This window comes from Cydia amplana, chromosome 18, assembly GCF_948474715.1.
Source record: "Cydia amplana chromosome 18, ilCydAmpl1.1, whole genome shotgun sequence".
NCBI lineage: Eukaryota > Metazoa > Arthropoda > Insecta > Lepidoptera > Tortricidae > Cydia > Cydia amplana.
Genome location: NC_086086.1, coordinates 505,746 through 527,523, shown reverse-complemented (window position 1 = coordinate 527,523; position 21,778 = coordinate 505,746). Strand labels below are relative to the sequence as shown.

The 21,778-nt window shown below is 35.9% G+C and overlaps 1 protein-coding gene across 1 annotated transcript in view; it reads left to right on the top strand.

Moving 5' to 3' along the window:
• Positions 1–3,947: 3,947 nt before the first annotated feature.
• Positions 3,948–21,778, top strand: part of LOC134656252 (acetylcholine receptor subunit alpha-like 2) — a 40,019-nt gene continuing 22,188 nt past the window's right edge. The window contains exons 1-2 of the mRNA XM_063511766.1: positions 3,948–4,399; positions 21,200–21,244. Of these exons, the coding sequence (XP_063367836.1) occupies positions 4,208–4,399; positions 21,200–21,244 (237 nt within the window). The 5' untranslated portion in view covers positions 3,948–4,207. The remainder of the gene's footprint in view (positions 4,400–21,199; positions 21,245–21,778) is intronic.

Below are 21,778 nucleotides of genomic sequence, written 5' to 3'. Positions count from 1 at the left end.
TCTTGATATATTAGGTACTTATTATTAGCCCTTGATTAAAAAGTGTAAAAAATATACCTTAGCGAACTCGGCGCCGTCGACTGGACAGAAACGGCTTTGGACAGAGTAGCGTGGCGGTCTTTGGTGTCGGAGGCCAAGATCCACTTCGGGTCGTTGCGCCACAGCAGTAAGTAAGTAAGTAAAAAAAAAAATATGTAAAAAAATTAAAACAACAATTCTGCTTTAACTCCCTCGCCTCGTGTACGAATTGTAGGAATAACTATAAAGTTTTCGTTTAAAGTTTCTCGGGACTTATGTAGAAATATTTACCAGCTGCTTTCTGGGAAGGAACACATCGCAGAAAACCTGCATTTTTGCATAATACATCTGCGTGGGGGTTCAAATGTGTATGACGTCCCCTATTCACACTTTGGGTGGGAGCTTTTACACAAACTTGCTGGCTTATGGACAGAGATACGTGTACCATTTTGTTTAAAGTTATACACGACAGTATTTTTTAATTAGGACATTTTTATTTCATTTCTACACAGAATGATGAGCTCTATCGATCCAAATGAGAAAATAAGTGTCCCAAAATTTTACTGTAAAACAACTTTGAAATATAACATGAAAGGACCATGGGCAACTTTTATGGAGTCTGGACCCAACGCCAATAGAAATGAGAGTAAGGTCATTAGATAGGTATTTCTATGTACTTCATGTTGTTCTATGGACACCAAGCGGAATTCCATTGCAGAACTGAGATATTGGTATTTTAGCCAAAATGTCGTCACCCTTATTACCTAGGCAATAGAGTCCAAGTAAGTAAATTAATTGCTGCAGGGTAGATTCGCGCACCGCCGGGCGAGCACACTGAATGATTTGCCGCGCTCGCCCGGCGGTGGACTCTATTGTCGTTTTAAAATTAGAGTGTAACTGTTCTTTGATTGTATTTTTTTTATACCATATCGGTGGCAAACAAGCAGTCACCGTAGCCTATGGACGCCTGCAACTCCAGAGGTGTTACATGCGCGTTGCCGACCTTTTTAAAAACCTGTACACTCCTGTTTTGAAGAACCCCATACTGTAGACCCTCGGGAAAACCTCGGAAAGGAGCTCATTCCACAGCCGGAGCATCCGCGGGAGGAAATTCCTCTTAAACCGCACAGTACGCGACCATTTAGGTGTATGGGAACGCCTTTTTGATGGTGGGTTCAGGTGACTCTTAACAAAACACTGTAATACTTATACACTTTCCAAAGTGTAGTCGTAGTTTGCAACGGCCACCTGAATAGTAAAGGAAACTACAACACTTATAATAGTAAAATAAAACGTGTCTCTGGCAGCACAAAGCACTGAATTATACATTAACCTCTGTGAAAACTTTGCAATTGTAACGTCTGAAAACTGCTCGAAGTTGATATTTTGTATAAAGTATATTTGTTTTAAATCTCTACCTATAAAATTACTTTCAACTCCACATAATAATAAGAGTTATAGCACTCAGTATTACTCAATTAAATGTATATTAGCAATATTTAAATAGTAACTGCCGTATTCGAACTTCAAGATATTCACAAGAGACGACACGTACTAGATCCATTCTAGATACGTTATAGTTTAGATTTCAACTAGTTCTCTTTTGCAGCGCAATTCAAGCAACCAATGTCAATTTTACGTTAGAGTTAGATATCTATTAGATGTGAATTGGATCTCTAAGCCATATCTTGTGAAAATCGTTCAAGAGTATCTCCAGAATTGCGCAAATGTCACATTTGACAGGTTAGATCTTAAACATATCGTTATCGTATCTTGGCGATGTCTAAGAGATGTCTAACAGGTGTCTATTTCAAAATCCGAATCGGGCCATAAGTAAATTCTGATAAGTGTGGATGCGGGGTAAATAAATAATCGTCTAATTCCTACAACCTTAATAAGCTTACTGTGTGTGTGTAGTTCGATTATTTATTTATTTTATATTGTATACTTATTCATACTTATCATTAGGGAGGGACCGAAATTACTGTACTCTATAAGTATCTACAAGACCCTTGTCCCTTGATGTTAGAAACATAACATCCACATTCCTAACTCCTTAAAAATAGAGTTCAATTTCGAACAAAAAATTTACGAAACTACCTCATGCCTTCAACAACCCTCCGCATCCTATACTTGGTCAACCAGATCTTGACAGTAGAAAAAGGCGGCAAATTTGAAAAATGTAGGCGCGAAGGGATATCGTCCCATAGAAAATTTAAATTTCGCGCCTTTATTTATAGATTCGTCATGTCTGTCTGTCTGTCTGTCTGTCTGTCTGTCTGTCTGTCCGTCTGTCTGTCCGTCCGTATGTCACAGTCACTTTTCTCCGAAACTATAAGAACTATACTGTTGAAACTTGGTAAGTAGATGTATTCTGTGAACCGCATTAAGATTTTCACACAAAAATAGAAAAAAAAACAATAAACTTTTGGGGTTCCCCATACTTCGAACTGAAACTCAAAAATTTTTTTTTCATCAAACCCATACGTGTGGGGTATCTATGGATAGGTCTTCAAAAATGATATTGAGGTTTCTAATATCATTTTTTTCTAAACTGAATAGTTTGCGCGAGAGACACTTCCAAAGTGGTAAAATGTGTGTCCCCCCCCCCCCCCCCCTGTAACTTCTAAAATAAGACAATGATAAAACTAAAAAAAATATATCATGTACATTACCATGTAAACTTCCACCGAAAATTAGTTTGAACGAGATCTAGTAAGTAGTTTTTTTTTATACGTCTTAAATCGCCTAAATACGGAACCCTTCATGGGCGAGTCCGACTCGCACTTGGCCGCTTTTTTTACTGACAAGATTTGGTTGAACAGCTATAATATATGACAATGCCGTCCGTCCCATTAAACGGTTGTCCGTTAAATCCGAACGCTCAAAACAAAGGAACTCGACATTTCCAAATTTGAAAGATGCGAAAAGTTTTTCACTCTTGCCCGGGTCCGCTTTTATGAACGCATTACTGCTCAACCTTTTTGGCCCTTCGATTTAAGTGCACAACGTCTCAAGTTCTACACTTTGGGATTATAATTACTATAAATTTTATGAAATCTGGGAATACCTAAGTCTTACGAAGTTCTTGGTTATCCCTTATGTTATAAATGCGTAAGTTTACGTGTTTACTACTTCATGTTAACGGATTATATTTTAATTCGGAGTAATTATAGCTTAAACACTCAATTTACTAAACGATATTTATATTTCATGTATTCATTTGTAGAAGAAGACGGCATACTTCCGTGTCCTGGTTTTACCCCGTGTCCTGATTTTGAACTAATCTCCCCTAGCTGTCGTAAAAATACTATAAACCGTATGATAATATCCTATTTTCCATGATGTTAATATCCAGGGAGGAAAATGGGAACTACGTTTTTATGGAGAAACGCTCGTCCACTATCCTCTCACAGCTTGTCTCCAACACGGTACCACAAAATAATACAAACATATACTATACAAATCATCATCACTGGTCTGTAACGACGTGACATGTACATACATTTGTACAAATACTGCTCCTTTAATAGCATGAGGTATAAGGAAGCGTACAAGATAAGTTTCAACCCGTTAAGTACCGGGAGATAAGCCGTGCATTCCCGCCCTAGTGAGATCCCTTCGTAAATATAACAACTGAAATTAATTGCCTACAGCCAACGCCATCTATTATTGCGATGCGGCGACAACCATGAATGGGTAACGCGCGTGCGTACTGCGCATCGATCGGTTACTTACACGTAAATAATGTATTCGGAGCCGAAAAATATGCATATTTGGCTGAACATAACCATATCCAACCCTTTAAAATTAAAAAAAAACTACACCGAAAAATGACAAAACAATTCAGTATATTTGAATGATAATCTAAGTTTAATACAGTAAGTAAACCTTAACCAGATTTTATTCGTCACTTGTCGAATGTAGCTACAACTGAAGTTTTTCATTGGTCAAGTTAATAAACAGAAAGCGAGTCTGCGCAGTAGCGATTTGACGTTTCGGTCGCAATGGCGCCACAGACTGAGCGCTCTCGGGTAAAGCTGTCAAATATACTATAAAATCGCTTTTTAAAACAACTCATAGACTTTAAAAGATACTTACTTACGCTTTTAACGCGTATGATTTTGAAAAAGCAACAGCGTTTTGTCAGTGCTATTGATTTTGAAACATAACCTCAAAGTGAGTGAAAATGTTTTCAACGCGATTCAGTATAATTTTCATATCGTTTTCTTTTGTGTTGGTCGTGTGGGCCAATCCGGACGCTAAGAGACTTTACGATGATTTGCTTAGTAATTATAATAGGCTAATCCGACCTGTTGATAAGAACAATAATACTGTTTTGGTGAAACTCGGCCTGCGGCTGTCTCAACTAATTGACTTGGTAAGTCTCGCTGTATTATTTTTGGGAAAAAAGAGACCCAAAGCACGTCGAAATTAAAACAAATATATTTATTATTACTTTACTAATCCGCGAAATAATAACGTACTTGTTAATCAGTACTAGCCCGTTATATTTATTTACGTGACCAAGCCCGTAAGTGGGATTTGGACTACGCGAGGAGAAAATCTCACTTCCTGGCCAAAGCAAGACGTAAAACTTTAGACAAACCACGGGCGGTAATTCGTAAAGCCCCAGGTCGCAGGTGCGTATTTTATTGCATGCAGTTAATGTTCCCACCGTGTGCGAAAATAAATACTTACACAAATAAATATAACAAACCACCACCAAAAATACAAATCTCCATAAATTTGGATCTTTTGTTTAATGTTTAGCAATAATATTTTTAGTATAGTTCATAATTATAAATTGTCTGATTTGTTTGTTTTCTTAATGTTTTTTTTTCTTGTATATTTGTTTTTTGTTTCTTAAATAATTATTAAAAACAGATTTATTCATCATTTTAAACAAAAAATCATATTAAATATGGGCAGCAAAATTCTCGTAAAATGGCGCGACTATTCCTAAAGAGTAAACTTTTGGTTGAATTCTGCCCTTGCTAATATAATCTACTTTCCGTTCCAATTTTCCATGATATTTGCCCTTGATTAAAACAAGTAAAATTTCAATAAAAACTACAATTTTGCATAAGCCCATTCAAACTAGTATTTTTAGTTGATCTTCGATTTTTGTCTCCAAAACGTACTCTCAATGAGAGTCTCTCATATACATATCAGCATTTAGCAGATTTGTACGTGATACGTATAATATCGGCTTTAAGAAGAACTCTTGGCTTGAGCCTCTAAACTTAAATGAGCCACTGAAGAGCTCCTTATAATATTTTAAAAGGGCTTACCTAAGGGTTTGACACAATTCCGCGGGTTTTCAAGTTAAAATGGTCGTAGAGGATCTTAGATCGGGGCAGAGATAGGGCTGGTTAAAATGCAAATATTTTAAAAACACAGCGGTGAATGGGCTTATGGTAAAGGGCGCCATAAGCCCATTCACCGCTGAACTACGGTCGTAGTGCTATGTCGTCAGATAACATGGATTTCCCGGGTATGTTTATGTAAGTAGAGAAAATGCTTCGTAGAGGCAAAACGACAACATGTCGTGAATTCGTGATTAGCGCTAAATGGGTTAAGAGATTGCATATACTTACATACTTGCTTGAGAAAATTCGACTCATACCGCCGTGACTCGGGTGATCGAGTGGCTGCTGTATCTGCTGATAATATTTGTCCTGACACGGGCTATAGCAAAACAGCGCCATACCAAATTAGGCAACAATAAACCTCAACACCAGCAGCAAAAGCCACACAACCGTGTTTGCTCGCATTTCATTAATAACCGAAATTAATTGCGCTTCAAACCCACCCGCGTCACCGACATGCAGGTTGATGGTGAACATGACAAATTGGCTTCGAGGATTGTTAAAGTAGCGCCTGATTGGCACACTTCGAGCGATAGGATGTTGTTTAAACAAGTTGCTACGTTACCAATCATTTATTCCTACATGTGACAGTTTCTTATTTCTATTAAAGACTAGCTTTGTCTAGTTTGCGTCGGGAACAGCGACATTTTTGGGGAATTTTAGACTACAAACTAAACATACCACATATCGGCTGGAACAGGATGTAGTGAGGAGCATTTTGACAGTCAGCAACTTCCAAACGTGTTCAAAATGATCTGATCACAAAGCCTTTTTGGTATAAAGCCAGCATCAGCATAACTTTTAATAATAAATGTTAATCCAATAAAGTAAGACGTTTAAACTTTAATATATTTCAAAAAGAAATCCCATCGTTAATTCCGAATTTCACGAAACGTGGGTACTTTTTAAAATTTCACTACTATGACTATGGACTTCAAGAGGTGCTCAAGTAATGTTAATTAAAAGTCATTATTAAAGCTACGATTTTAGTAAATAGTTACATTAAACATTACCCTTATCCATAGCTAAATCTAAGAACCTATACCTAAACCACAAGTACTAAAACCCAACGTCCCACTTACATGAGAAATCTACCTCAAATTCCATTAAATCCATTTAATTGAAGCAAGTTACAACATAGCCCGTAATCCCGCTAAAGTTGCGTCTTCTGATTAGTTTCAGTAAATTGGCACACACTCGAACGGTATTGGCAGGCGAGGCCATGAAATTATCCAGGTTTGGGGCGGTATTTGGATTTCGAAATCTGTTACGGTTATGATAGATTAGATTAGATTAGATTTATTTATTTCACAATATATGATTACAGTACAAATTACATTAATGTAAATTTATAAGAATCTATATTGTGATCGTCAGAAATACATTTAAATAATAGAAATATATTTAAGACTTTGCACTCGCATTTATTTATGCACATGAGATGTAATGCGAGTTGTTTAGACCATAGTGGATGACCGCATCGTCGTAGTATCAAATTGCGTATAAATATTTAATAATAGGTATAATAATTTATGGCATTTCGTCTCGCCCCAACTAGTATAATATGTTTCTCTAATAAGTCAGTCTAATAAGTTAGTTTTATAACCAATTTTATGTCTTAAACTTCGTAACAGATTTCCCCATACCAAGAACAAAGGCTGCATTCGAGTGATGTCAAAATGAGATTAAAATAAAATGAGATCAATTCTCAAATTCTCGTTAAATAAAATTTTACAATTACAAGCTGAAAAATGTAGTTCAACTCTTATACCTATTATAACAACAAAGCGCTTTCCAATTCACCAAGCATAAAGCGTAAGAAGCTACAGTAAATACACGGCAGTTTCCATGTGAAATTCTGTTCGTAGCAAAGTCTAACACACTAGCTCTTTGTGACATAGTTGGGATGCTCGGCGCGCCCGCGGAGGCGCGCGTGGCATCCTGCCCTACAAGTTTTAGTTAATTAAAATGAGCCTTTATTTTGCAGGTAAGCGTTTTTAACAGGTTTGTGCCATTACTCTATCCTAAGGGATTATTTATGTAGTGTCAATTTATGGCGCAAAGGCAGATTTAACATTAGCCCGCCATAGGAGCAAAGCTCATTTTCACTTCTTAGATACATACATGGTATACGAATAAGCGGGCATGACGCTCGTTTCTTATTCATAACGAAAATAATTACCTATCAGCCATACGTCAAATATTAGACATCGAAACGATATGGATTGGATAAGTCAGTGTCAAACAAGTGTCAAAAGTGACGTTTTTGTTTGAATAAACGTCACTTTTGACGCTTGTTTGACACTGACATACCTATCCAATCCATATCGTTTCGATATCTAAGTAATATTTGACGTATATTAAAGTTCGAATAACGCTCTATGTTTGCATAAAATCGCCAATTCCAAGAATATTTCATATAGTTTGTCAAAGGACTGTCTCATTTCAAATATAGACAGAGAGAATCATACTATCTTTGTCTTACACTAGTACTAGCACCCAAAAGAAAAGGGATGAGTATAGTTTTTTTATTCTTATTTACTGACAAATTTGGTTTGATCAACTATAATTTCACCAAAACACCTTACATTGAAAGATAATATGCTGATTGGGTTATATAGGTACAGTAAATTTACATATACATTTAGCGTTTAAGGGTTATATAAAGGTTAATCAAAAACTAGTCTTTTAGGGTTATAATCGCCCAAATATAAAAAAAGAAAAAATAAATTTTGGCGGTTTTTTTCGATTTTTGACAAAATTGCGTTCGGCGCTCGAGGTCACAAACTTGGATTATTAATTGGGTCAACATCGTAAATAAGTCTGCAAAAAATCAGAACTACCGGATTTGACGCAGAAGAGCCACGTTACAAAATTCGACAAATTTACTGGATTATTAATCCAGAGATCTACGTGTCCCTATAACTTTTGTACTAAAAGTACCTAACTAACACTTCTTCTTTTTTTCGTGTTTCAACCAACTCAAGAAAAATGCCTAGAAAATAAAAGGACTCCCGCAACCTTAACAAGATTTCAATGGCTCTCGGACTATCTTACGCTCATAATGCATGGGTATTTTTTGCTATCCGGTGGCGAATGCACTAGTCCCAAAACGCACTATTAGTCAATACACTCTAATTTCGAAAGCCCCTCTTCTCATAAGAAACTAGGCCCAAAATACCATATTTCCAAAAAGGCTCATTCTCGATTTACACGAGAACCATTGAGAACTAGTCCCAAAATACACCTTTCCCAAAATACCCCAAATTGTGTTCACCTGTGCGTGGCGTAATACTTTATTCTCATAATGCGTAGGTCTCAAAACACTCTAATTCCAAAATACCCTATTTTTTTGGAATGTCTCTTTGTGACTGCTTTCAGCCGTAATCATTACCCGTTTGATGCCTAAAATATTTTTTTCAAAAATAGGATTTACGTATTTAATTATTATTTTGAGCTATACAGGGTGTAATCGTTAAGTGTTGCTCGGCGATAGTTCCGTAAATATAGCAGATATCAGAAAATTTCAAATTGATATCGAAAGTGCATATAGTGAAAGTGAAGGGCAATATACACACGAGTGTTTTAATGCCTGTGTTGATAAAGCAGTGTATGGAACTATCATAATTAGGTGGGCGAGAAACTACCCTCATTTATGGCATTATTTAATTATTTAATGCCATAAATGAGGGTAGTTTCTCGCCCACCTAATTATGATAGTTCCATACACTGCTTTATCAACACAGGCATTAAAACACTCGTGTGTATATTGCCCTTCACTTTCACTATATGCACTTTCGATATCAATTTGAAATTTTCTGATATCTGCTATATTTACGGAACTATCGCCGAGCAACACTTAACGATTACACCCTGTATAGCTCAAAATAATAATTAAATAAATCCTATTTTTGAAAAAAAAATTTTAGGCATCAAACGGGTAATGATTACGGCTGAAAGCAGTCACAAAGAGACATTCCAAAAAAATAGGGTATTTTGGAACTAGAGTGTTTTGAGACCTACGCATTATGAGAATAAAGTATTACGCCACGCACAGGTGAACACAATTTGGGGTATTTTGGGAAAGGTGTATTTTGGGACTAGTTCTCAATGGTTCTCGTGTAAATCGAGAATGAGCCTTTTTGGAAATATGGTATTTTGGGCCTAGTTTCTTATGAGAAGAGGGGCTTTCGAAATTAGAGTGTATTGACTAATAGTGCGTTTTGGGACTAGTGCATTCGCCACCGGATAGATTTTTTGTTCATAATGAAGAGGGCTCCATTCGCCACTATAATGAAGTTTATAATTGAACATAAACAATACCCCGGGCTAAGGAAAATTGCAATTTTATATTCTAACGACATTATCTACAATCTGTTTTATATTTAGAGCTTATGTAACGGATTTTTAACCCCAGACGCAAAAAGAGTGTTATACGTTTGACGCTAATATATGTCTGTGGCATCATAGCTCTTAAACCGATGGACCGATTTCAATGCGATTTTTTTTACATGAAGGCGAATTTCCTTGCGGTGGTTCTTAGCTATATTTGTTAAAATCGATTGAAAAGTATTAGCTCTTATCTAAAATGATGCACTTAGGGCATTTTTTAAATGGTTTAAAATTTTATGATTAGCGTACATTTAGCGTAGGTTTTTTTTTAGATTTATAATTTAATAGTTATTACGTTATGTTGTAGGTGGTAGCGCCGGTAGATAAGAAGTAAGTAAAGCCTAACGAGGAACATATGATCACGCGCCATGTTGCGGAATTTCACTGGAACTATTTTTTTCTTACTATACCTACTTAACTGTGACCCTGTGACATGAGAATAACAGCGCCCGCCCTCTTGACAAGGATCATATTATTATATTACTGGTCAGGCTTTACTTGTACTTTGCTAGTTTAGATTATTATACCATTTCTATTAAACTCCACTTTATGGTAAAAATCAAACTAGCATAAGTTTTATTCAATAAATATAATCTTTTCTTATCTAATATGTTGAATGTAAAAAATAGACATTATGGGATTCATTAATAACTCTTTTCTGTTCTGAGATCTATGAATTCTGGTAAATGGATGAAAATAAATTAAGGTGCAATGAAGCCAAAGCACAAAAACCTTAACGTGGCAAAATGCATAGCAATTACCCCGAGGTCTGTAAACGTCTCTTCCATTTCAATTAAGACCCTTTACTAGCTCGTTACATGGCGGTTATGCGAACTCGAGAGCGGAAAAATTGAGCCATTTTTATGACAACAGTAAGAAACGATTATAGGACTTGAATTGGTATTGGTGTTCATTTTATGTCTCTAGTCGAGTTAAAATACTGATTGGTATTCATTTTATGTGGCTCGTTAAGATACTGAGTTGGGAAAGTTTTGAACTAACCAGTTATATTTTAACAATATTATTTTCACGTTTTAATATTAATAGTATTTTATGCAACCGTAGTTTAAAAGAGGTCAAAAAAAGGCGAGTGGCGTGAGTAACAATTTGAGGCGAAGCCGAAAATTGTCCATAAAGACGCGACGAGTATTTTTTGACTCAGTTAAACAACGTTGCATACAATACTTTTTCTACGACCAAGCACTTACTTTTAAAATAAAATTGTAAATTTATCAAATATTTTTAATTCATGCAAGAAGTAGCAAAATGGAGGGTACGGGCGGGAAAAGAATGAATTAATGAAATTAAAAAAAACATATGTATGGTTCACTTATTTGTCAGAGATGACATTTAAAATAAGGTTGGCAACACTGTATTTCATTCAATATTTTGTAAGTGGTCATTACACGAAGTATCGTAAAATCGCCAATAAGATACTGCGTGTATGGACAAATTATTTTTGGGGAATAGACTAAAGACTTGTCTTGACAACTATAAGGTAGGGTTTTAAAGGTGTGTGCACGACCCTTGCGACTTGGCATTTGATTAATAGTAGTAGCTCTTGCAGTGACCATGACAATGATATTAATTCTTTGACTTATAACAATATGAGCTACAATAATCCCCAGGATATCTGTAATCTTTTTAATGACTTTTTCATAGATATAGTTAAAAAACATGTTTCATTTAATAGACCACATTATACAATTAATTGCAGTAACAATCATGCTAACTCTATGTTTCTACGGCCTGTTGATGACCAAGAAGTGTTTAAACTGATTATGTCGTTGAAAAACAGTAAGTCTTGTGGCTATGACGATATATCAACCATCTTAATTAAAAGCAATGCTATATATTTATGCCGTCCCATGGCGCACTTAATTAACCTTTCATTTATTCAAGGCCTTTTTCCTAAACAATTAAAGTTGTCAATTGTTAAGCCGCTATTTAAGAAAGGTGATCGAATGGACCCAAATAATTATAGGCCTATTACCTTGGTCCCCGTTATTTCAAAAGTTATAGAGAAGGCTATGTTTGTGAGACTAAGTGATTACTTAACTATGTATAACATTTTATCACCAGACCAATTTGGCTTTCGTAAAGAGCGGTCAACTGAACTGGCTTGCTTCGAATTTATCAAGGAAATTTCACAGGCTACTAATGACAAATTACCGGTGACATGTATATATCTTGACATGAGCAAAGCTTTTGACTGTGTAAATCATTCAAAACTCCTTTCCAAGCTTGAATGCCTTGGTATCAGAGGTAATGTTCTAGATTGGATGAAAAGTTACCTGAGTAACCGAACACAGTGCACGGAAATTGCGAGAATGGTCACAGAAGGGAACAATCTTTCAAAGAGAAAGTTTAGATCTCAGTGCCGTATCAATGGGACAGGGGTGCCACAAGGGAGTAATTTGGGCCCTTTGTTGTTCTTATTATATATAAATGACCTTCCACAATCAACATCGCAAAGGTGTATAATTTTTGCAGATGATACTACCTTAATAGTAAAGGGAACTGACGTGAGTACTTATGAATCGGACATAAATAAAGCATTGGCAGATGTTAATACATGGACAGAATGTAATGACCTTAATATTAATGTTAATAAAACTTTGTTTACACAATTTCATCATCACAATTCAAATTTAACTGCGAATCTTACTATTAATATTAATAATACTCCAATTGTAGAATCCCATAGTGCCAAATTCTTAGGTTTGATTATTGATGAACACTTAAACTGGAAATATCATATCGACGCAGTATGTTCTAAACTAGCGCGATTTGTTTTTGCTCTAAGAAATCTTAAAAATTCGATTTCCACTCAGGCCGCGTTAGCAGCTTACCACGGATATGTATCATCTACCCTTAATTACGGCCTGCTACTGTGGGGTAATTCTGTTGACGTCCAGAGGGCATTTGTGATCCAGAAATATTGTATACGAGCAATGGGTGGCGTTAAATTTGATGACACGTGCAGACCTCTTTTCCAAAAGTTTCATATTCTCCCCCTAGCCTGTATGTATATTTTGAAAGTATGTCTTTTCACAATAAAGCACCCGGAGTACTTTATAAAGCGCGAGGAAATGTTCGCAAGAGAACTCCGGGCTCAGTACCAACATCTACTATACCAGCCAGCCTGTACGTCTGATATTTGTAGGAGAAATGCATTTAATATGTGTGTTGTAATATTCAACAACCTCCCTAAAGAGCTCAGAAAGTTAAATGGGACGGTATTTAAAGTAAAATTGACTGAATGGCTACATGAACATTGTTTTTATAGTGTTAAGGATTATTTAAATTTTAAATTATAATGTTTAAAATGACAATTGCCGATTTGTATTTGATATATGTAATTAACTTTTACTTTTGACTAATTCGACCATAATACTTTTATACTTTAATTTTATTTTCAATGACATTGTTTTATTATTATTTTGTTTTAATGATTGCATGTCATAAATTAGTGATTTATTTTTAGTACCTTAATGTACAATTTTGTAAATATTTTGCATGTTGATGTAGTGTCGACTGAATACTGTGTCTAACTATTTTAGTATAAGATCTGATTGTTACGTATTCAAGCAAATAAATATAAAAATAAAATAAAATAAATAAAATAAATAAATGACAAATAAAAGTACGGGAGTAGAAAATAATATTTAATATTATGTCTCTAAAACTGAACTATATTTTATGTAAAAAACATTTCCAAATTATAGCTAGAGACGCATCTATCTGTTGACTTGAATTTTGTAAATTATAAACAGAAATACTTGTTGATGTCTTATACGAAAAAGGTAACCAAGGCATTAAGTGATCATTACCCAAGACTGGATCAAACCAGCGCCTTATATATTTGCAGCAAATTCCATTCCCACTCGGCTACTGGATTTCCACCTCTCCGGTAGAAACTTCTTGAATTTGCAATACATGATAAAATAATTAGTTTTTCACCTAAGCAGCTCGAACAACGGTACTTTGCTACTTAAAAACAGTGAGCAAAATCGCATTATCATTCAAGTGACCTTAATATTCAAATGTCATTTCAACATGCGGGGTCTAATACAAGTTCGAAATACTTGGATTCTATTATCTCTGACAAAAAAAAAGTTCAAACGACATTCAACGTTATATTGACGGTTTATAATAGACCCCTGAAAAACGTCAGAATGCATCGTTCCAAAACACATACGAGTATGAATTCTTAATAATTAATTAATGAAAATAAAGTTTAAGATTTGATAAAAACTGATAAAAACACTATATTTTACGTAATTTATTGTACGATTAAAATAATGAACTCAAAAATACACAGAATATCACGTAAAATAAATAATTATACTTTTAAGAATGTCTACTATAGTTCACAAATAGTAAGTGTCCGCAATTCGGACCGTATCTTCCAATGTTTTTTTTTTACAAAAAAAAGTTTTCGATTAAAGTGTCAATCAATTGATGATCGTTGTTCCATATATTACCTATTTTACTGAAATTTACTACGTTTTGTTTTTGTGTTTGATTGTCGTAATTAAACGTAATTGTTAGTATATCTTAAGAAAACATGTGAATAGTTAAGTGATGAAGAAGGATTACATTTTTCAGGTTTTCTATTGTAATGTTCTCACTGCTGAGGTGAAAAGTTTTGTGAACTACACGAGATCAAAGTTATTTACATCTCGTGCGCTTTTGAGTCCTTTACAACGCTCAAGATTCTAAATTAGATCTACTATAGAATCTTTCGCTTGCACGGGACTCAAAATAAGCACTCGAAGAAATATCAAACTTTGATCTCTTGTTGTACAAATAACTATTGTTATTTATTTATTTATTTATTTAAACCTTTGGGAAACAAACAGGCAAAATCAACACACAAAAACCAATGTTATCTATCTTAAAACCTACCGACTGCGCCACTTTGAATGAATGAATGAATGAATGATGCTTTTACTCGAAATGTTTAATATGAGACGGAGTAATAAATAACACGCAAAAACTATCCTAGGTCTCCTTGTAAACAAGTGAGTCTAAACCGTAAAAAAAATCAATAATGGTATGTATACATGAGTGATCTGTGTTGCAACGGTGTTTGCGCACCTTGTGCGACGTGTTTGTGTACGCGGACGCACGCTGCGAGCCAATTTGGCTGCCGACTGTACAGGTACACAGACCACGTTTTAAACAAATGACGGCAGTAAAAACGTAACAGCTCGGTGGGACTGTGACGCAGGGGACGTTTCGGAACAGTAGTGATGCGATGCTGCGCCTTTATTCCTATCAGGGATGTTGCGAATATCCGCATCCGCATCCGCAACCGCGGAACATCCGCATGATTTTCAACATACGCATCCGCAACCGCATCCGCATAAAATCGATGCGGATTTAATGAGGATGCGGATGTGGAACAGGTCGGTACAGGAACGTCTTAGCATTGGCGTAAGTGCTACACTGCTAGGTAATTTAGTCATTAACCAAAAAAACCTATTAGAAATGAGCAGTCAAGCGTGAGTGGGACTTAATGTACGGAACCCTTGGAACGCGAGTCCGACTCGCACTTGGCCGATTTCTTGAAATGAAAATTACTAAAATGTAATATTTGACGTTTTTTATGATACTATCTTGACATCCGCATCCGCATCCGCAATTCCGCATCCACGGATGTGAGCCTTTAAAAATCCGCATCCGCATCCGCATCCGCGGATGTCAAAAAATCGGCATCCGCAACATCCCTGATCCCTATTAATAGCTATTAAAATCTATGAATACATGTATATAGGTACTGAAATGTTTTTCTTAAACGCCATTCTAAGAGTTAATTAGATATTATTACATTAAATACTACAAGGAAAAGTCTACTAAACCCTAACCATTTCTTCTGCAATTAAATTCAGGTTAAAACTCCGAGCCGAGGCGTCCGACACTTCGGTTTTCTATCACCAGTCATAGAAAACGAAATGTCGGAAGCCGTGACTTGGACCCGGACCGTTCTAACGTGAGTCATCAGGTCATCACTTAGGCGCACCATATACTCATTTCAGTTAGCTGTCATTGGAATCATATTAGTTAGCCGTCATCCGCGCGTTAATTTCGCTCTGACTTTCCTGTACACATATTAGTGACAGCTAACTGATATGATTTCAATTTGATTCAAATACTCGTATCGGTTTGATGTCAGGTGCACGTTCAATTTGGAACTGTCCTCCTGTTAGAAAAATTGTTTAGTGTACTTACTGTGTCCCTTCTGCTCATTGTGGCAGGTGTTATAAAACTCGTTTATTCACAAGCAAGCGTTAAGTCTTGTTCGTACATGTCGTCAAGAGCGCCATCGCGGCAAATCACTCGTCATTTAGACGCCCTAGCGCTAAGCACCGCGGTTTTACACCGCATCTTTGAACAGTTACTTACTTAGAAAAAATATATATATTTAGAGACAAGAGGGTAAATGATTGGCTTTAAATCAGTCATAAATTATACATGTCAAATGCACCCAATACGGCTGTGTAAACAGAACGGGTCACCTGAATCACTAATTGCCGGATTAGTGGGCGTGCCGGGTGCCGGATTGGCGAGCGTCGTAATACCGAATAACAGTAGACTAGTATTAATTTTGTATCAAGCAGGCTGCGAACGATGCTATTTAAGCTTAGAAACAAATTCAAAGTGGGAAGCTCAGGTGGCAGAGCACTGGGCTAGCGATCCAGTTGTCGTGGGTTCATGTCCCACCCAAAACAGTGAATTTTTTACTTTTAATTTGTTTCTAAGCTTAGTAAACTAGTATGACTAAAAATAGAGCTACTAAATATAGAACCTTGCTCTTTTGCTATCAAGTTTATTAGTAGCCAATGGTTTTCGATACCAATATTGGAAAATCATGTATGCTGAATATGCCGATAATTGGTGAGTCCGCATCGCTAGTCCACAAAGCCTCCAGCACAAATCAGGGCGGATACACGCAAAATACTCCAAATTCAACGATACTACCCACGGTTTGTTACCTAGAGGCCGGTGCGAAGTTTAAGTCTGAACTTAATTTGGCAATATTTTTACATTTCATGACATGACTGCTTAAACTAACTCACAATGCATAATCTCCCTCGGACTGACATCGGTGCAAGCGAGATGTATTGCGTTTGTGTTCTGGCCGCGTAAAACTCATGGTGAGGTTACTGACGACCATATCGGTATAACACTTTAAAACTCTCGCGTTTTGTACACATATTTAATTACACAAACGTCTCGTCGTCGTCGTGTGGTCTTTCCGTGACCACAGCTGGGGCAACTCAGCTGAAACGTCGGAATTTAAGGTAAAAACAATTAAACTATCTGCCGTATTCGAACTTCAAGATATTCACAAGAGACGACACGTACTAGATCCATTCTAGATACGTTATAGTTTAGATTTCAACTAGTTCTCTTTTGCAGCGCAATTCGAGCAACCAATGTCACTTTTACGTTAGATAGAGTTAGATATCTATTAGATGTGAATTGGATCTCTAACCATATCTTGTGGAAATCGTTCAAGAGTATCTCCAGAATCGCGCAAATGTCAAATTTGACAGGTTAGATCTTAAACATATCGTTATCGTATCTTGGTGATGTCTAAAAGATATCTAACAGATGTCTATTTCAAAATCCGAATCGGGCCCTATATCGCGGTAGACCCGTTTGTGTAATTAAATATGTGACCATATCTGTATTTATATTCTTAGCTTAGCATGTACCGAACGTCACGTATCTTTGGTACACATAGTGAAGCAGTAGATATCTTGTCAGAAGGCGACCAAAATAGACGAACATTACGCATGGTGATTTGACGACAGTTGGCAACCACCCAACTATCGACCCGAGAACCGAACTGGGCTCGACTATCCTGTATAAGTATCTAGGGGTTATCTCTTACTGGAAACTAATTTCAAATTGGATTAAGAGTCACACAAAGCCGCCGCCATACAATTTAAGTTACGCTCTCATTTTAAAACAATAACATTCTGAAATAACATGAAAATGATTTATTTATCGCATACAAACTTAATATACATAGTTGCATACCTATAAATAAAATATAGTTAAATAACTTACCTATAAAACTTAAAAACTAAATCTAAAATAGACATGAACATTCGACTTAAATATGTCTGATATAAGTTTTTGTTGGGAGATATTGAGACACAAATAAATTAGAGCGAATAAAAGTTTTATGTATTTAAGTAAAAAACTTGCACTCGTTCAATCCTCTTTGTAGATCAATTTTCAGGAATGAATCGTTACCTGCCATGAAAACGTTTACTTGATGAAAAATTCATCCAAAATATATATTTAGTCAAATAAATTGAATTATAGACTTTTTATTTTTCATCTTATGAAAGTGAGATTTGATCGCCCTAGCTAGTTTCATCCCACTATTTCAAATGTAGGTAACTGGAAAAGGACGTCACAATGTAAACGAATGGTCGCGACCCCATGGCGCACCGCTATTGCAATCGCTTGAGAAGTACCAGCGAGTTTAATACAACCAGTATGAGCGGTTTCACATTGTTCGATCCGATATCAGACGTCGAATGACCCTACAGCATCCAGCCCTTTTATATTCCATTAAGGATCTTATTTGACAATAAACGTGTAGTAAATGATTACATACGAGTACATACTTGCTAAATATACAAAGGCACTTTTTTACCTTAAAGTGTGGCTAAATCAATCTGTTGATCTAATTTGTTACACAACAGTTAAATTGATGAGATTAATCTATAATTTTTCGAACTAGAGTTGAGTTGTACAAGCGTTCAGACAAGCAATATTTTTGTCGCAAAACCGATCTTTCGCAAAATTATACGTAAAGGAACAGTTTTTCGCAATTCCGATTTTTCGAACCAACGCAACGTTCGTCGCGGAGCCGTTATTTTGACCAACAATTAATCGTAATAGCGATCTTTTACAGAATCGTTCATCGCACGTTTTTACTTCGAAGTTCAAAGTGTCACTCCATTGTTATTCTTACCGACGAGTGCACGTTAAAACACTGCAATGGTGGTTTTTAAATTAAAACTGTTCCATTCTGTATATCTCGCGCGCACTCGCGTAACCACTGCGAACACGCAATGCAAGGGGCCTGCATAATTTATGGCTGTTGTAAAAGTGCAGTATATCCTGTTTAATTAGTTAGCGTTGATCTAGCAGTGATGTATTGGTGGAGTCGTTTGTTTCCGGCAAGGTATTTTGTAGCGTAGGTATCTTTACAATTAACAACAATATATATTTTACAATTAAACTTGCAAAAGGTCAGTGGTTATTTTAGAAGTTGGTTTTAGGTTCCCTTTACTCCTAATAGGGTCAAAACGTTTTTATTTGAGCTATACAGTGTGTAAATCCAATACGGGCGAATATTTAAACTGTTGTTAGCATAGGACCTAAAAAGTATATTGAGATAGATTTGACTTAGAAATGCAATGAAAATTTTAACCATACAAAATAATTCGGCCCGCAATGTAATACACCACTCAAGTTACGGAATACGAGCTTTTTAAAGTAACTGTCAACGCTTGTTGGCAGTTACAATAAAAAGCTCTTATCTCGTAATGTCATGCCATATTACGTTTCTTAATGTTTGCAGTACATTGCTGCTCGGTACATGTGAAAAAAAATAATTACGGGGTCATAATTAAGTGTAACTTTAAAAAGCTTCTTAATTCATGATTAGACGGGTAAATTCTATATCCGATTTAATTTATTGCCCGTATTGGACTTACACACTGTATATTTCTTAATTCAATTCATTGGATACAAGTTGTAAGAAATCGTTAACTTTTGTAATCTCCACAGAATAGACGTCGGTTTTCCTGAACGTTTTAACCAAAAAAATAAAAAAAATAAAACATTCCCATAAATGACACTTTGAAAAAAATTCTGCATAAAATGTAACCATATAAACTAAAATAAAGATCTTCCACTCCACAGCTACAAGTAGAGTCAAATAATTTAATTTCCTACCCATTTTGTACCTCGTCACAGTGACACTAAATATTATGAGGTCTCTGTCGACTTTCATATATTGATTGTCACTGTGACAAGGTCTGTGACTGGCCCTTATAATCCTATCATTGATTTTCTAATAGAGTCCCTGCTAATGTACATTCCATTCAACGTAATGGTTTTCCTCAGGACCCGCTTAATTAAGTTATTGAACGTTCTGGTATATGTATGACGGCCCAATTCAAACAATGATTATAAGACGTCACAGCGATACGATACCGATCTGTCAGTGTCAAAAGTGACGTGTTTGGTTGAAGAAATGTCACGTTTAACACAGACATATCGGTATCTTTTCGCTGTGACATCTTATAAGCATTGTTAAAATTGTGCCGTAGGTTGAACGTTCAGTGCTGCTTGGTTGCGACATTTACACAAAGATCATAAACTGCCGTATTCGAACTTCAAGATATTCACAAGAGACGACACGTACTAGATCCATTCTAGATACGGTATAGTTTAGATTTCAACTAGTTCTCTTTTGCAGCGCAATTCGGGCAACCAATGTCACTTTTACGTTAGATAGAGTTAGATATCTATTAGATGTGAATTGGAATGACTTATAGAGTCATATCTTGTGGAAATCGTTCAAGAGTATCTCCAGAATCGCGCAAATGTCAAATTTGCCAGGTTAGATCTTAAACATATCGTTATCGTATCTTGGTGATGTCTAAAAAATATCTAATAGATGTCTATTTCAAAATCCGAATCGGGCCCAAAGCCTCTATGATGCGTTCAAAAATTGCAATTTATGGTCAGCGTTACGATAAACTGAGATTTCAGAAAAAACTTACTTAATAATAACGTCGATATCGATTTCGATATCGACTAACAAACGAATTAGATTTGACCTCATTGCCGTCCTCCAGACCTCGTGTCAGTCGAGATGACGTTTTAATTGAAATTAAATTTGCAAACAGTGCGATCAAATATAGGGAGCTTATAAATGTGTGTCGATCACAGACGTGTCCTTGTCATCGCTGACGCTGTGTAGATAAAGCAGTGTACCTATGTTACTGTACATATGTAGGTATTCAAACTTGCTTTCATCTCGTTTCATAAACCCAAACTCGTATTTTAATGCCCATTATTATGTAGCCGTCACATTTTAATTCGTGAACTGAGCAATCTTCGAGTATGTTAAACTTATAATAAAAGAGGTTTACCATTGGAGCACCTATAGTATTTTCCAAATAGCTTGGGTATGTCGATAGTTATTACCTTCATACAATTTATAATCTACAAATGCAAAAAGTTGCATAATTAGTTGTACATTTTCCTTCATGATAATTTAGATTATTCATATGCACTCGAAACAAGCCCGACGTTTAAAATCACTTTGACTTTTGGATTTAAAATAAGAATTTTTCATTCTTTTGTTTCAGAACTTGAAAGATCAAATCTTGACCACCAACGTATGGCTCGAACATGTGAGTATAATTATTATAAGGAATCATAGCCCAGAGGCTCCTAAAAAGTATTTACATATAGAATAAGTTTAAAAGTGGAATCGTTAGTTGATAAACCGAACTTCGTTAGTGTTGTGTTTCAACCGAACAAACATCCCTAAGTGTGCAAAACGTTAAAGTTTATAAACAAGTCAAACTGTGGGTAGTTAGAAAATCTCGCGGAGCTAGAAGATTGTGATGTTTACTTTAGCCAGTCTTTTTCTGAGACCACGGGGACAATGCCTTCCTCCAAAACAATCAAGTCCAGTTAAACTAAAAAAAGTGAAAATCGTGAAAGTTCAAATCAGGAGTCGTATTAAAAAGAGAAAATACAATTGGAAGTAATCACTTTACGATCTATTTGTTGAGTGACGTTTTTGTGTGAAGAAATGTCATTTTTATACTGACAGATCGGTATCGTATTGCTGTGGCATCTTATAAGCATTGTTCGAATTGGGTCGCTAGTAACTTTCAGTGTTGTTTATATACATAGTTTATATACACAACATTCATGTG